This window comes from Anguilla rostrata, chromosome 14 (assembly GCF_018555375.3).
Source record: "Anguilla rostrata isolate EN2019 chromosome 14, ASM1855537v3, whole genome shotgun sequence".
NCBI classification, from domain to species: Eukaryota; Metazoa; Chordata; class Actinopteri; order Anguilliformes; family Anguillidae; genus Anguilla; species Anguilla rostrata.
The window spans coordinates 5,378,002-5,393,773 of NC_057946.1; the positions used below are offsets into that span (position 1 = coordinate 5,378,002).

General features: G+C 48.6%; 1 protein-coding gene across 5 annotated transcripts in view; it reads right to left on the minus strand.

The window, feature by feature from the left end:
- Window positions 1-15,772, minus strand: part of ehmt1b (euchromatic histone-lysine N-methyltransferase 1b) — a 60,764-nt gene that overhangs the window by 2,796 nt on the left and 42,196 nt on the right. For all 5 annotated transcript variants that reach the window (XM_064306884.1, XM_064306886.1, XM_064306885.1 and 2 more), the window contains exons 11-25: window positions 15,163-15,306; window positions 14,187-14,431; window positions 13,161-13,349; window positions 12,660-12,742; window positions 12,429-12,535; window positions 11,654-11,776; window positions 10,265-10,366; window positions 9,070-9,174; window positions 8,256-8,410; window positions 7,691-7,858; window positions 6,158-6,302; window positions 5,707-5,784; window positions 4,613-4,728; window positions 3,423-3,509; window positions 2,558-2,636 (exon numbers count right to left, since the gene is read on the minus strand). In XM_064306884.1, the coding sequence (XP_064162954.1) occupies window positions 2,558-2,636; window positions 3,423-3,509; window positions 4,613-4,728; window positions 5,707-5,784; window positions 6,158-6,302; window positions 7,691-7,858; window positions 8,256-8,410; window positions 9,070-9,174; window positions 10,265-10,366; window positions 11,654-11,776; window positions 12,429-12,535; window positions 12,660-12,742; window positions 13,161-13,349; window positions 14,187-14,431; window positions 15,163-15,306 (1,926 nt within the window). The remainder of the gene's footprint in view (window positions 1-2,557; window positions 2,637-3,422; window positions 3,510-4,612; window positions 4,729-5,706; window positions 5,785-6,157; window positions 6,303-7,690; window positions 7,859-8,255; window positions 8,411-9,069; window positions 9,175-10,264; window positions 10,367-11,653; window positions 11,777-12,428; window positions 12,536-12,659; window positions 12,743-13,160; window positions 13,350-14,186; window positions 14,432-15,162; window positions 15,307-15,772) is intronic.

A 15,772-nucleotide genomic window follows, 5' to 3' on the forward strand; every position in this document is an offset into this window, starting at 1 on the left:
GCAAGGAAACGCACACACACACGCACGACCACGCACACACACGCAAAAGACTGGTAAGCTAAATGGGATGGCGCTCAGTAAAAAGGATTAGAATAGAAAGAACTGATCACTTTGTAAGATATATTAAAAAGAGTAAAACAATAAAAAGGAGGTTAATTATTTAGCCAAGCATTATTTGACTGTCTGTTCCTTTCATGAGCATTACCAGATGGAATAAAAAGGCGATAAAAGCAACTATGGAAAGAAAACTGGTGTATGTTATTTCCCCAAATCAAGCAGAATAACAAGAAAGAAAAAATACAAAAAGAATATAATTAATCTTGATGTCACAATGCTCTGGTACAGAAAGTGAAGGCTGATTGGTCAAGGAGTAAGTGATTGACAACACACGGTAGTCCCGCCCAGTTTTGCAGTTTCACGCTCACACCACTCATGCAGTATTTACAATGCAGGCAGAACATCAGATCTGTTCAAAAAAAATGTAACCACATACAGCTGATTAAAAAATAGCCATGGCAAAGCCAAATTTCAGACAGACTAATTATTTTTTTGCAGTTAGTTTGAAAACACATTTTAGGATCCTCCAAAAACACTTTTATATATTTTTTTAAGTATTTGTTTTTGTAACGTGTGTAGTGAGTTAAAAAGTAAGTTGTGTGATAAATGCATCTGAAAAGCAAGCGAGCAAAGACGTAATAAGAGGAATAATGCACTGCTGGTGGCTGCAGGCGGCTCTGGTATTCTGGATCCTTCCTTTAATCTACCAAACACATCTGAGCCTGGAAAGCAGCAGGAAACACAAGCACGCCCTTTTCCAGTCTAAATGTTTGGCCGCAAAAAAAAAACCCCACAAAGCGATGAACGCTCGATCTGAAGCCATCCGTCTCCCTCCATCTCTGCCCCCACCTCAGCCGAGGTCTCCAAGGAGACGCCACGACTGCGCGTTTATCACCATGACGATCGGCAGCGGAAAAGGGGGGGGTTATTTATAGGCCGCCCGGGAAGCGGGACGGAGGAAAGGGGGGGGGGGAGAGCGAGCCGCTGATCGCCGGGCGAGGCCCCCCCCCCACGCCACCTGCGGACTCCGGTCGGCACGGCAACACCGGGCTTCACCGCACCGCGGAGAGCGGAAACGGCTCGCTGACCGGGGGTGGGGGGGGGGTCTCTCGCAGGTGGTCTCTTTACAAAGACCACCTGCAAGGCCTCTTTAAATGAGACTCTCCAGCAACTAATGAGAAGTGTCTTCCGCTGGGGCCTTCCAATGGTATTCACTTTACTGTCCACACTGAACAGGTGTGAGTTAGAGGGGCCTTCCAATGGTGTTCACTTTACTGTCCACACTGAACAGGTGTGAGTTAGAGGGGCCTTCCAATGATATTCACTTTACTGTCCACACTGAACAGGTGTGAGTTAGAGGGGCCTTCCAATGATATTCACTTTACTGTCCACACTGAACAGGTGTGAGTTTAGAGGGGTCTGTAGATGGTATTTACCTTACTGTCCAGGTTGAACAGGTGTGACTTTAGAGGGGTCTGTAGATGGTATTTACCTTACTGTCCAGGTTAAATAGGTGTGAGTTTAGAGGGGTCTGTAGATGGTATTTACCTTACTGTCCAGGTTGAACAGGTGTGAGTTTAGAGGAGTCTGTAGATGGTATTTACCTTACTGTCCAGGTTGAACAGGTGTGACTTTAGAGGGGCCTGTAGATGGTATTTACCTTACTGTCCAGGTTGAACAGGTGTGAGTTTAGAGGGGTCTGTAGATGGTATTTACCTTACTGTCCAGGTTAAATAGGTGTGAGTTTAGAGGGGTCTGTAGATGGTATTTACCTTACTGTCCAGGTTGAACAGGTGTGAGTTTAGAGGGGTCTGTAGATGGTATTTACCTTACTGTCCAGGTTAAACAGGTGTGAGTTTAGAGGGGTCTGTAGATGGTATTTACCTTACTGTCCACACTGAACAGGTGTGAGTTTAGAGGGGTCTGTATCTGGTATTTACCTTACTGTCCAGGTTGAACAGGTGTGAGTTTAGAGGGGTCTGTAGATGGTATTTACCTTACTGTCCAGGTTAAACAGGTGTGAGTTTAGAGGGGTCTGTAGATGGTATTTACCTTACTGTCCAGGTTAAATAGGTGTGAGTTTAGAGGGGTCTGTAGATGGTATTTACCTTACTGTCCAGGTTAAATAGGTGTGAGTTTAGAGGGGTCTGTAGATGGTATTTACCTTACTGTCCAGGTTAAATAGGTGTGAGTTTAGAGGGGTCTGTAGATGGTATTTACCTTACTGTCCAGGTTGAACAGGTGTGAGTTTAGAGGGGTCTGTAGATGGTATTTACCTTACTGTCCAGGTTAAATAGGTGTGAGTTTAGAGGGGTCTGTAGATGGTATTTACCTTATTGTCCAGGTTAAATAGGTGTGAGTTTAGAGGGGTCTGTAGATGGTATTCACTTTACTGTCCACACTGAACAGGTGTGAGTTTAGAGGGGTCTGTAGATGGTATTTACCTTACTGTCCAGGTTGAACAGGTGTGAGTTTAGAGGGGTCTGTAGATGGTATTTACCTTACTGTCCAGGTTGAACAGGTAGGAGTCATTTTCCCTGACATCAGCCTCAGCATCTGAAATAATTTCCCCCACATATCTGCAAAGAAGAGGAGGGACGTTAATGTGTCATCGGTGATGTCACAGGCCGAACAGTGCTTTCAGTGGGAATAAAACGCGCTTGTTCCTGACACGGCCTCTGTGTTCTGCTCACTGACCAAATAATCAGATTCATGAGAAATTCAGAACGCCAAAATCCCATTGCTTCCTGTTCACCTTCTCATCCCAATAAAAAAGAAAAGATACCAGCAGTGTTTTTCTTTATCTTTAGTTGCTTTTTTACAACTAAAGGCTTTTTTCTGACTTGGTCTGAACCTCAAGAGGTTGGTAGAAGATCAAACTTCAGTTCAGTTCAATTTTATTTGTACAGCGCTTTTTACAGAGAACTGTCACAAAGACGGTGTTACAATGTAGCAAGGCAAGAAGAGACAGAGAGAAAAAGAACAACATGCCTGAACCCCTAAATAGCAAGGACACGAGGTAAAAAAAAAAAAAAAAAAAACTCCCAGTGGGGAAAAAGCCCTCCAACGGTGGCGAGAAAAAACTCCCCAGTGGGAAGAAATCTCGAGAGGAACCCGGCTACAGAGGGGGGGAGCCCATCCTCCACTGGGCTGCCTGGCGTAGAGTAGCGGTAGAATGGAATGCAGCAGAGCTGCTATAAGAGGATCTATCGCAGCAAATAAAATGGGCGAAGCGCGTTACGGTTAAACTGACGGCTAACATGAACAAGAGACGAAGCGTTTGGCACGCGGCAGAGCCTGGCTCGATTCGGGACGCCCCTCCCTCCCTCCTCTCTTTCGGGGGGGGGGGCGGAGGACACACTCACTCGCAGACGAAGGTGCCCTGGGATATGTCCTGCAGCGACTTCACCCCCCAGCCCATCTTGCCGGTTCGAAACAGCTGCAGTCGGGTCCTGGTGGGGGGAGGGGGGGGGGGGGGGGAGGCGGTAACACCGTCACATTCACTGACCCCACACACTACTCAACACTACACCCCTCAAGCGCGCCTCGATCAAACACCTGATGTAAAATATTCAACTCCTGAGACATCCGCAATATAGGCTACTCGCTAATTTTAAAGAAACATCAATCTTCATCAATATACAGAGCAATAATATTCTTTCATACAATTGCTAGTTATTCTTTCAGTTTAAATTCACTTGTCGCACGCCATAAATCCCATCACAAGACAGCTCACTCCAGGAAAGAGAGCAAGGTAAGGAAATGTTTTATATATTTTTTTACGTGAATCCAAATGCACGGCAGGTCGTACAACAAGCAGGACAGTGCAGTGACTAAAATCCACCACCAAGTGGCGGTGAACAGTACCGCTCAGGACTGCGTCTCTGGAGCAGCCCGGTCTGGTGTGGTGCGGCCCTGTCTGGTGTGGTGCGGTCCTGTCTGGTGTGGTGCGGCCCTGTTTGGTCTGGTGCGGCCCTGTCTGGTGTGGTGCGGTCCTGTCTGGTGTGGTGCGGCCCTGTCTGGTGTGGTGCGGTCCTGTCTGGTGTGGTGCGGCCCTGTTTGGTCTGGTGCGGCCCTGTTTGGTCTGGTGCGGCCCTGTCTGGTGTGGTGCGGTCCTGTCTGGTGTGATGCGGCCCTGTTTGGTCTGGTGCGGCCCTGTCTGGTGTGGTGCGGTCCTGTCTGGTGTGGTGCGGCCCTGTTTGGTCTGGTGCGGCCCTGTTTGGTCTGGTGCGGCCCTGTTTGGTCTGGTGCGGCCCTGTTTGGTCTGGTGCGGCCCTGTCTGGTCTGGTGCGGCCCTGTCTGGTCTGGTGCGGCCCTGTCTGGTGTGGTGCGGCCCTGTCTGGTGTGGTGCGGCCCTGTCTGGTGTGGTGCGGCCCAGTCTGGTGTGGTGCGGCCCGGTCTGGTGTGGGACGGCCCTGTTTGGTGTGGTGCGGCCCTGTCTGGTGTGGTGCGGCCCGGTCTGGTCTGGTGCGGCCCTGTTTGGTCTGGTGCGGCCCTGTCTGGTCTGGGTGTGGTGGGACGGCGCGCTGCGATGCGGGCGAGCGGGCGGCCTTACCGTAGGCCGTTCTGCACCACGCGGTTCTTGCAGGTCCTCCAGCAGGAGCAGGCGTGGTTGCACTCGAACACCAGCGGAGGCTCCTCACGGCTGAACTCGGGAAGCAGACGTCCCTCCTGGAAAAACACACACACACAACAACACACACACAGACACACGCACGCACACACAGACACACACACAACAACACACACACAGACACACGCACGCACACACAGACACACACACACAAAACACACACACAGACATATGCACGCACGCACGCACACACAACACACACACACACAACAACACACACACAGACACACACACTACAGACACACACACACCAAACACATGCACACACAAAACACACACACACACACAAAAACACACAGACACACACACACACACAAAACACACATACACACACACACACACACACACAAAACACACAGACACACAAAACACATGCACACACAAAACACACGCACTCGCACGCACACACACACACGCACGCAAACACACATACACGCACGCACGCACGCACACACAAAAACACACGCACGCACACACACACACGCACACACAAAAACACACGCACGCACACACGCACAGGAAATAAACGTGGGAATCAGTTTCCCTCTTACGGTCAGCAGATGTAGCAAAACTTTCAGCAGCCTATGAACAAAAAAACCTCAAGCCTTAAACTTAGAATACAGAGTAACAGATTCTCAAAAAATATTTCAGCCATCTCGGAAGTAGAATATGTTTACAGTGGTGATGAAATCATCCTACTAGTAATCTTACTGATCAGAGAGTGTACATGCAAGCAATGTCCTCCTCCTCTAACCTGCCCAGAGACCACAGATAAACACAAACTGTTGGCTAATTCTGGCGCTGAACATCTATATTAACCGTGCCACATGGTCACCGACAAATACAGAAATAAAACGGAAATAAATCCAGCCTGACAGAAGCCACATACACACCATCATCATCTTTTTTTTACATGTGAAGAAGAGATTCTGAGCATCATGCTTGGGCTATGCAATTTTGTTTATTTTTTTGGCAGGAGCAAGTCATATTTGCTCTGGTGAATGGCTATTGCTTACCCTGTCATACCAGCAGCGTAGGCTGAGTTGGCCACACATGCAGTTGGTGGAGGAGCAGTCGTCTTTGCACACGCAGTACTGTCAGCCACAGACAGGGGGCAGAATCACTCATTTCAATCTCATCAACAAAGGACATCTGTTTTTTTTTTTTTTCAAATAGTACTACACATCATTACTTATTTATTTTGGGGCACATGTCCTAATTCCCTGCATTACATAGTTAACAGTTCTTACATAATTTATGTTATTTTATATTTCCTGAAGGACTGCTTAACAGTACAACAGACTACCATCTTACACCTTGGAATCAAACCTGCAACCTCCGAAACAACTACCACACAGTACCATGACATCACACGAATGAGTTTCCACAAGTGCTTAAAAGCATATGACCCGTGGCAAGTTTTCCGAGCCTCATTTCATGTCCGTCTTCACGTGTCCTGTATCTCACCTGTAGGTGTGTGATGTTCTTGTCTATGTTCATGGGGGAGGTGACACAGTTGTCGGGGACGTATTTGTAGTTGTCAGGACAGGACTCGCTGTCTACCCCATTCACACACGGGACAGGAACCTTCTCGTACCCCCGGGCGATGTCCCTGTGCGTGGAGTGACACCGGAGTGAGAGTTGAATGTGCTCCTGCTGCAGAAGCCATCTTACACAGAATTTACAACACTGGGAACACTACATGAGCCATTCAATCTAACCTCAATATGCTCCTTAACTTTGAATTTCTCCAAACCTTTACCTTGCATAGCATTACACAGCATTGTGAATCCCAGAGACAAAAAAGGGTCAGCGTAGGTTCAATGTAGGATCAGTGTACGGTCAGTGTAAACTAAGTGTAGGATCAGCATAGGGTCAGTAGAAGATCAGTGTAGGGTCAGTACAGCGTCAATCTAGGGTCAGTATAAGGTCAGTGTAGGGTCAGTATAAGATCAGTGTAGGGTCAGTATAAGGTCAGTGTAGGGTCAGTATAAGATCAGTGTAGGGCCAGTATAGGGTTGGCATAGAGTCAGTATAAGGTCAGTGTGGGGTCAGTATAGAGTCAGAGCAGGGTCAGTATAAGGTCAGTATGGGGTCAGTATAAGATCAGTGTAGGGTCAGTATAAGGTCAGTATAGGGTCAGAGCAAGGTCAGTATAACGTCAGTACAAGGTCAGTATAGGGTCAGTATAAGGTCAGTGTAGGGTCAGTATAAAATCAGTGGAGGGTCAGTATAGCGTTGGCATAGGGTCAGTATAAGGTCAGTACAGGGTTGGCATAGGGTTAGTGTACGGTCAATGTAAGGTCAGTATAGGGTCAGTGTGGGATCAGTGTAGGGTCAGTATAAGGTCAGTATAGGGTCAATGTAAGGTCAGTATGGGGTCAGTGTGGGATCAGTATAGGGTCAGTATAAGGTCAGTACAGGGTTGGCATAGGGTTAGTGTACGGTCAATGTAAGGTCAGTATAGGGTCAGTGTGGGATCAGTGTAGGGTCAGTATAGGGTCAGAGCAAGGTCAGTATAATGTTAGTATAAGGTCAGTATAGGGTCAATGTAAGGTCAGTATAGGGTCAGTGTGGGATCAGTGTAGGGTCAGTATAAGGTCAGTGTAGGGTCAGTATAAGGTCAGTATAGGGTCAGTATAAGATCAGTGTAGGGTCAGTATAAGGTCAGTATAGGGTCAGTATAAGATCAGTGTAGGGTCAGTATAGGGTCAGAGCAAGGTCAGTATAGGGTCAGTATAAGGTCAGTGTAGGGTCAGTATAAGGTCAGTACAGGGTTGGCATAGGGTTATTGTACGGTCAATGTAAGGTCAGTATAGGGTCAGTGTGGGATCAGTGTAGGGTCAGTATAAGGTCAGTACAGGGTTGGCATAGGGTTAGTGTACAGTCAATCTAAGGTCAGTATAGGGTCAGTGTGGGATCAGTGTAGGGTCAGTATAAGGTCAGTGTGGGATCAGTGTAGGGTCAGTATAAGGTCGGTGTTCCACACAGGCAGGCTACCTGCTGAGGACCTTCTCCCCCTGGCTGGCCCGGCTTCCTCTGGCCTCTCTCAGCTTCCTGCTGGCCTGCAGGGCGCTCCACACCTTGGAGCTGTGGCTGCAGCACTCCAGCGGCGTCTCTCCCTCCCGGTTCTTCAGGTTCACGTCCGCCCCGCGCGAGAGGAACAGCCTGGGGGGAGGGGCGTTAAAAATGAGCCTTAACCCCCCCACGTTCCGCACCCCTGGCCCCTCCTGTCACCGCTGCTCCACACCCCTGTTCCGAACGACCCCGTGTGCCAACACCCCTGTTCCAAATGACCCTTCAAGATCCATAAACCAAACCCCCGTTATGAACGGCCTTTCAACCTTACACGCCACACCCCCTCACCCAGACGCCCTTTGAACCAAAAGCACCACACGCTTAAACCTTCAAGTGCCACGCCCCTGATCCCAATGACCTCCAAAAACTGGTCGCCACACCCTTGAACCCAAAATGACCTGTTGGATGCGTGACCCCTGGTCACGCCGCCTCCCCCTCACCCCCCCACCCCCCGGCCCGAAAACGGGACCCCCCCCCCCACGCTCACGTCACGCAGTCGATGCGATTCTCGCGGGCGGCGATGTGGAGGGGCGAGTCGCCGTGGGTGTTGACGGCCTGCAGGTCGCAGCGGGCGTCCAGCAGGATCTCGGCGATGCCCACGCAGCCCGAGAAGGCGGCCCAGTGCAGGCAGATGTTCTCCTCCTGAGAGCGGAGCGGCAACAGCGGAACAAGCACAGTTACAGAGAGAGCACGGGGGGTTTCCCCAAATTAAAAACGCCAACAAGGAACTTTATTTGCGTAGCGCGTTACAACGAAACACTGGAAAACAGAGCAGTAAAAACAAACACGTTCAGAATCGAAACTAGACCATTTAAAAGCGGGTTGTGATAATTTAACTATTGTAAAATCACTTGAGATAAAAGATTAAAGTATGAAATGATTCAAGACTTATTCACTAATAAAGAAATTTGTATGATTTATTGGTATGTTAGAAAGAAGTCAAAATCTTCTCCACACCATTGAACTGATTATGCTTTCGTTTGTTGATGCCAAGAGTAGATATAGATTCATTTCTTAATTTTTTCAGTTGAGTAGGAAAGCTGTAATTAAACAGGCCTGATTCCACTCCATGTGCATATAAAGTGGAGGGGGGCAGTGTAGCATAATGGTTAGGGGACATGAAAGCCCACAGTTGTAGGTCTGATTCCCCAGGTGCTGCACTGCAAGTGTGCCCTTAAAAAAGGAACTCAACCTGAAGCGCTCCAGTAATTCGGTACTGTAGCTGTATAAATCCATTTTTGGATTAGTGTCCGATAAAAGCCTGCCCCCGGTGGACGGGAGGACTCAGGCGCTTCCCTCACCTTGTCTCTGATGTTGATGTCGGCTCCCCTGGAGAGCAGGAGCTTGACCTGTTCTACGTGCTTGTACTCCGTCGCCCAGATCATGGCCGTCCAGCCTCCGTCGTCCTGAAGCCAATGACATCACAGCTCCCCGAATTACATCACCGCGACATCACTGAACGACGCCAACCAACGTTAGCCAACGGTTGGCTAAAATCCACAGACCCTGTGTTTCTGAGTTCTAAAATGGCTACTGATCAAAAGGAAAGCACTAAAGCCTGCAGATATCAGACAGCTCCTGGTTTAAGGCAAGCTCGCTTTCACAGATCACCAATGGGCACCATGATCAGTTCAACTGGGCGTAAGCACGTTGTGCAAACCCTCTCTGCATTACAGCTGCACAGAGAAGCCCCGTATCAGAGGCGACAGCAGGAGGGGTACGCCCCCGCGCCATGAGAGGGGGGCACAGCGTTCAAAATTTAAGGCACAGGCCGTTCTGTGGAGCAGGGGCTCCCCTACAGGGATATGGGGGACAGCCGAGGGTCCGTGAGCATACTCAGAAAAAAAGTAAAAATATCTGTGTCTTTTTATATCTTACAAAAACGCAGCTACACCTTATGCTAATATTGCCATATTTCACACATGACACGATTCTATAAAAAAAACAGCGGGATGAAACATTATGAAAATATGAAGACGTTTTAAGAAAAATAACGCAGCGTTGAAATGGGACAAGCACAATCGGGCTGTAATTAATTGAGTTTCCTTAATCGCAGTCGTGTCCCATTAGCGCTGACGAGGTGCTGCTTTCCTGGGAGAGCTAATTTATCGATTAGCGACCAGCGCGACCTTCTGTTAATATCGGGGCGATGACAAAGACATTTACATCAAACTGCCTCAGCAAACACATTATCATAACTGGATTAACATGACAGGGGGGAAAAGGGCAATACTGGAAAATGTGGTTGACTCAAAAACTACAATCCAGCAACTGTGAACTAAGACAGTTAAATTTACTATGTTCAGGTTTGTTCTAGTGCTTCTTTCTGCACTGTTCCAGGCCATGAGTGTCTATTATCCTTCTCTGTAGAAACTATAGCTTTTATGAAACCATTTTGATGGCACTTGTGTACTCGGTCTTCAGGATATGAGCATCAGCTAAATGGATGTGCATTAAAACCCAGGTTGTGACCATGGCGACTGTGGACACACCCACCTGGCAGTTGATGTCCATATTTCCAGTGGATAGGAGGTGCTGTACGATGTCATAATGCCCTATTTTAGCAGCCAGGTGGAGACACGTAGAGCCTTCCGCATCCTGCAGGGAGAGAAGATGGTAAAGACAAATTACATGTGATTGGTAAAAACACATCACATGATCACATGGAAACTTGCTGTTGATTGGCTGTCTTAACATCTAATCGATATCAGTGGTGCCGTTTTTTTCCAGATGCATTTCACGTGGCTTCTGAAGTTTGGGTATTTACTAGACCACCAGGCATGATTAAAGAAAAAAAAATAAAATAAAGTTGATATGCCGTATGGCGATGATAGTTATTACACTTAAATAAACATTTACAGTAATACTCGTTGACATAGTTCATCACCCAGCCCAAGTACTAGGTACATGCATAATTATTATCGGCACACAGACGCATACGCAATAGTCCTACAGTAAGTACCTTTAAGTATATCTATTTGTTTTCCATAAAGCTGTAAAAAAAAACCTACATTCACATGCTTCATTCATAAAAAACTTGCACTCAGCATTTTGCATGAAGATGAGGCTGCATCAACAGTAAAAACATTGAGAATGGCTGTTTTGGGCACCCAGCTGCTGAATTGTTCTGATCAATGTTTTTTTTTTTACTGAAGGGTAAAATACAGATAATTACACAGAGCTGGGATTCTACAGGAGGGAACACCTGCAATTCTTCAAGATGTCCCATGCTGATGATGTCATCAACAGTGGCACTGCTCAGAGAAGCAGGCACTCTCCTGTCATTTCCCCCCCCAAGCTTGCTAGCAGTCTGCTAGCAGAACCTCACAGCCAGTACCTTTAGAGAACTGCACTTCTCGTGGAAATGATCCCACCATCAGAATCCCCCAAAATGTCCCTCTGCACCACTGTGTGCAAAAGCTCTTTAGCCACACAGACCTTTCAAGCAATATTTGTGCCTTTGACTCACGGTGTAATGTTAGGGTTTACTCCCCCCCCCCCTCCTCCACCACCCCCCAACAACCAAAGTTGATGAACTTGAGGTCCATCATAAATCACAAAAAACAACTTGGCACACCGTGCTTGTTATAAACTAGTGCTAGTGAGAAGATAAGAAGGTTCGGTTATGGAGTCGATACTGTTCTGTACAGGGCGTATGTATCAGATATGTGTTTGTTGCATTTTAATGGGTTTAGGATTTACTCTGGATCTGTTATATGCGAAATGTTGGTGTCATATAGGCCCATGTGGGCTGGGCATCGGTGGGATGCATGACACAATAATAAAATTCATTCATTCATTCATTCATTCATTCAGTGCTGAACTGCACGCTGGCTGAACCCAGGCCGTGGTTGCCATGCCGACGAGGGAGGGGTCGGGGCTGACCTTGTGGCTGCCGATGGCTCCGGCCCTCAGCAGGTAGCGGACCGTCTCCAGGTGGTTGTTCTCGCAGGCGTCCATCAGGGGCGTTCTCTGGTCCTCATCGCACATGTCCAGGTTAGCACCGGCCTGAGGGAGGAACGGGGGACGTGTTCAGACACACAAACACACACACACACACACACACACACACACACACACACGCACGCACACATGCACACACACACACACACCTGCACACACACACACACACACGCACACCTTCTTCCTCTCCCCACTACACTGGAGGAGCTCACTGCAAGAGCAGCTGGCACAGGCAGATGGCAGACCACACAATCCACCAGAGGTCACTGTTGCACAACGATGCACGCAGCTTCCTGCTGACTGAAACACTCCGTCCCTGGGTCACCCTTGGGTCAATTATTTACACCTAGGAATTTATGAGATGCTCTTGTCCAGGGCAACTTACATTTTTACAAACAATCTATATATACAGCTGGGCACTGACAGAAGCTATTTAGACTATGCACCCAGTTCAGGGGTACAATAGCACACTCCTGGGAATTGAACCTGCAACCCCTCTGAGTTACAGGCTCAGTTTCCTAACCAGAACCTCCATCAGTCAAGGATTTGACACCGGACGATGGGGGGGGGGGAGGGGGGAGGCATCCACTGAAATAAATTCAAACGCTGACTAAGACCCAACCCTGCTCTCTCACGCTCTGCCCCCCCCACCCCACGCCCCACCCATAACCAAATTTTGGCCCCAGCCTCGGCTCACCTGGACGAGCATGTGGCAGACCTCCTGGTGCCCGCCCTCGGCAGCCACGTGCAGGGGCGTGCGCTTGCTCTGGCTCTCCATCTTAAAGTTGGGATCGATCCCGTCCACTGGGGGGGAGGAATGAACAGCCCCAGGCCCACCGTGATCATTTAGCACAGCGAGGACAGCCGGGCCATACCAAGCACACCCCGCCGCCTAAAAGCAGGGGTGTTCAGGGAGAGAGGAGCTTACCCAGCATCATCAGCACCTTCTGGAGCTCCCCCTGCTTGGCGGAGATGTACAGCTGCTTGGGGTGGAACCTCAGCTTCTTGGGCCTGAGAGGAAACGGAGCAGAGCAAGTGTGAGGTCACAATAGACCCACGGCCGCCATTACGGCTCAACACAGCGCTGCCTGGAGAGCATAAGAGCTTTCAGACCCACCAACATTCCATTCCACATTGAGCGACAACAACTCAACAGGAGAAACTGCTTCACGTGGCTTTGAGAGAGACAGAAGGAACTACACTTTCAGAACGAATCTCATTGATAAAAACACAAACAGTACACGATTCAGCTGCAAACAAATTCACCAAGCGTATTACACAATAACGCATTTTTATGTTTGAATGTGTATATATACACACAAACAGACAATCTGAAGGTGGCTGGCAAGGCATGAAGATATCCGAACATAAATACATATGAATATAATAAATAACATTAATGATTTTAAGAAATGATCGTTGTTCTTACTTCTCTGCATCAAGTGCCAGCAGGATGCTCTCCAGTGTTTCTTTCGGCTGTCCGGGCGGAGACCCCACCCCCCCAGCCACGCCCCCCGGCCCCACCTTGGACCCCCCGGGGGATGAGTCAAGGACCTCTGGGGATTTGGAGAGGGAGCTGTCCACCTTGTCCTCTCCGGACAGCGAGAGACCAGACGGGCTGAAGACCACAGACCAGAGAACAGCACTTTTTAAAATGTTTTTTTTTTTCATAAGGCAGACCGTTATCCAGAGTGACTCACACACAGCTTAAAAGAGTCCATAAGATGCATTTAAGGTCAGTTCCTACACTCATTTAAACGCAGATGCACAGCAATGATTGCCTTATCTGTATGTGGAAGCTCACATCAGATTTCCAGAGATAGCTTGCTGTGTGCACGTAGATGGTAATCGCAACACTGTCGGACTTGGATAGAATGGTACAGAGAGAGAGGCGGCCATTTCCCTATATTCAAGTCGAGCTGTGATGGTATTCTGCACAACAGTAAATTGCACAGGAGTGGGCCGTAGTCAGGCTCAACAAATGCCAGTAGGTCCCGAAACCCTTCGCCCTCCACCATGCTTATAGGGAACATGTCTTTTGTTACCATTTTAGCATTTAAATCTGTCGTGATTTCAGCTGGACGACTGTCACACTGACGAGGTCTGACCACAAAGTTGGATGCTTGTTTGCTGTGATCAGCAGCCAAAGTAACATTAGGTGATCTTCTAATATGAACGGTTCGAGAATTTTGAAAAGAAAAAAAAAAAAGATTTTCGATTATTTAATATTCAACATGCATGCTTGTGACTGATAAATTACTCACATCCAAAGCCTGGAGGGTCTCCTACTTCTGAAAATCATTCTCTGGCCCACAGAAGCTCTAAATGAGCCTTTATCCATAAAAAAAAGAGTCTCCTATTGGACTATCCTATTTTTGATCGGTGAAGGACACAGAAACAGAACTACAACAGCTGAGGCCCCTCCCCTTTCCCCCCCGTCGCCGCGGTGACGCACCCGCCGGTGGTGGTGTCGGCCCGGCCCTCGGTCAGGCCGGCGGCTCCGGCGGCGGCGGCGGCGGCAGTGGCGGGGGCGGGGGGCACGCGGGAGGTGGTGTCGGCCTTGGCGATGGTGACCTCCTTGGCCTTGCCGGCGTCCTCGCCGCAGTGCGGGCAGAAGCTCTGGCCCCTCATGACCGAGGCGCAGGCCCGGTGGAACCGGTGCGAGATGCTGCTGTCCGGCTGGCACTCCATGAAGGTCCCCTGTGCCCGCAGAGAACCCGAAAAAACCGTGACCCCCCTCTTCCCTCTCGCCTTTGCACCCCCTCCTAAAAACTCAGCGCTCACTCGCTCACGTAATGGGTCCAATCCTCGGTGTACACGTTTTTCTTCACTTAGTTACGCTTTATTCAAAACAGGAAGTCTCACAGAGGTCAAAATGTCTTCAAAGACAAAGCCAAGACATGAGCGTCACACGTGAGGCTACATTTAAAAACCACAGAAACCCACAGAGATCATTCAGATACACAGGAAACGTAATGAATTCACTGTCTATGAGGTTCACTGATGATCTTGGGCGTGCTGGTTGAACATGCATTCGTGGGAGTTATTTTCATGATCAATTTAACTCTGCTTTAATGCTAAGCTAACTGCCTTCCTTTTTTAGAACCTTCATTTCCCAAAGGCGGATGTTGGGTTTTAGTAACCAGACGTCCATACTTCTACTAACAAGTGTGTGTGACCATTAGTTATTGCCTCTCAATCAATCAATCAATCAATCAATCAGACAATTAACCAGTCAAATCAAAACAAATGTATGTAATATTGCCCCCTTCATAAACTATACAATTAACAGATAACAGTACGAGTCCGGGAAACCCCAGCACAGAGATTCCGGTGAATCGTATCGTGAAATAACGCTGATGGGTCTCTCTAGCCCTCACAGGTGGTTCGGGTTTTGGCCCGGGCCCTGCAGCCGGACCCGTCCCACTCACCGCCCTGCAGAAGTAGCCGCAGCCGGGACAGCACTGGTGCTGCACTATGCCGGCCCGGTGGGCCTCGCACAGAACCATCAGCTGCACCGTGTTGGAGGGCCGCATCATTTCCTGTTTGAGCACGGCACTCTGGCACCGGGTCAGCTGCAGGGAGAGAGAGAGAGAGAGGGAGAGAGAGAGAGAGAGAGAGAGAGAGAGTGCAAGAGAAAGAGAGAGAGAGAGGGAACAAGAGCAAGAACAAGAGAGAGACAGAGACAGAGAGACAGAGAGACATAGAGAGAGAGAGAGAGAGAGAGAGAGAGCGAGAGGGAGAGAAATAGAGAGAGAGAGAGGGAGAGATAGAGAAAGCGAGAGAGTGAGAGAGAGAGTGTGTAGGAGAAAGTGATAATAGACCAAGACAGAGACGCCCAGAAAGAGAGCAATGCAGAGGATAGAGGAAGACAGATTGAGTGAGACAACGCATAAGACATCGCTGTGTTGCTAAAGTCTTATGCTTTTACAGTAAGTCATTGTTTTCTGAGACGCAGGGCGTGGAAATTATTTAGCATATTTGGGCAGAACACTGAACGGGATAAAGCGGCGTTTGAGGTTACAGTGCATTAAAGAGTCT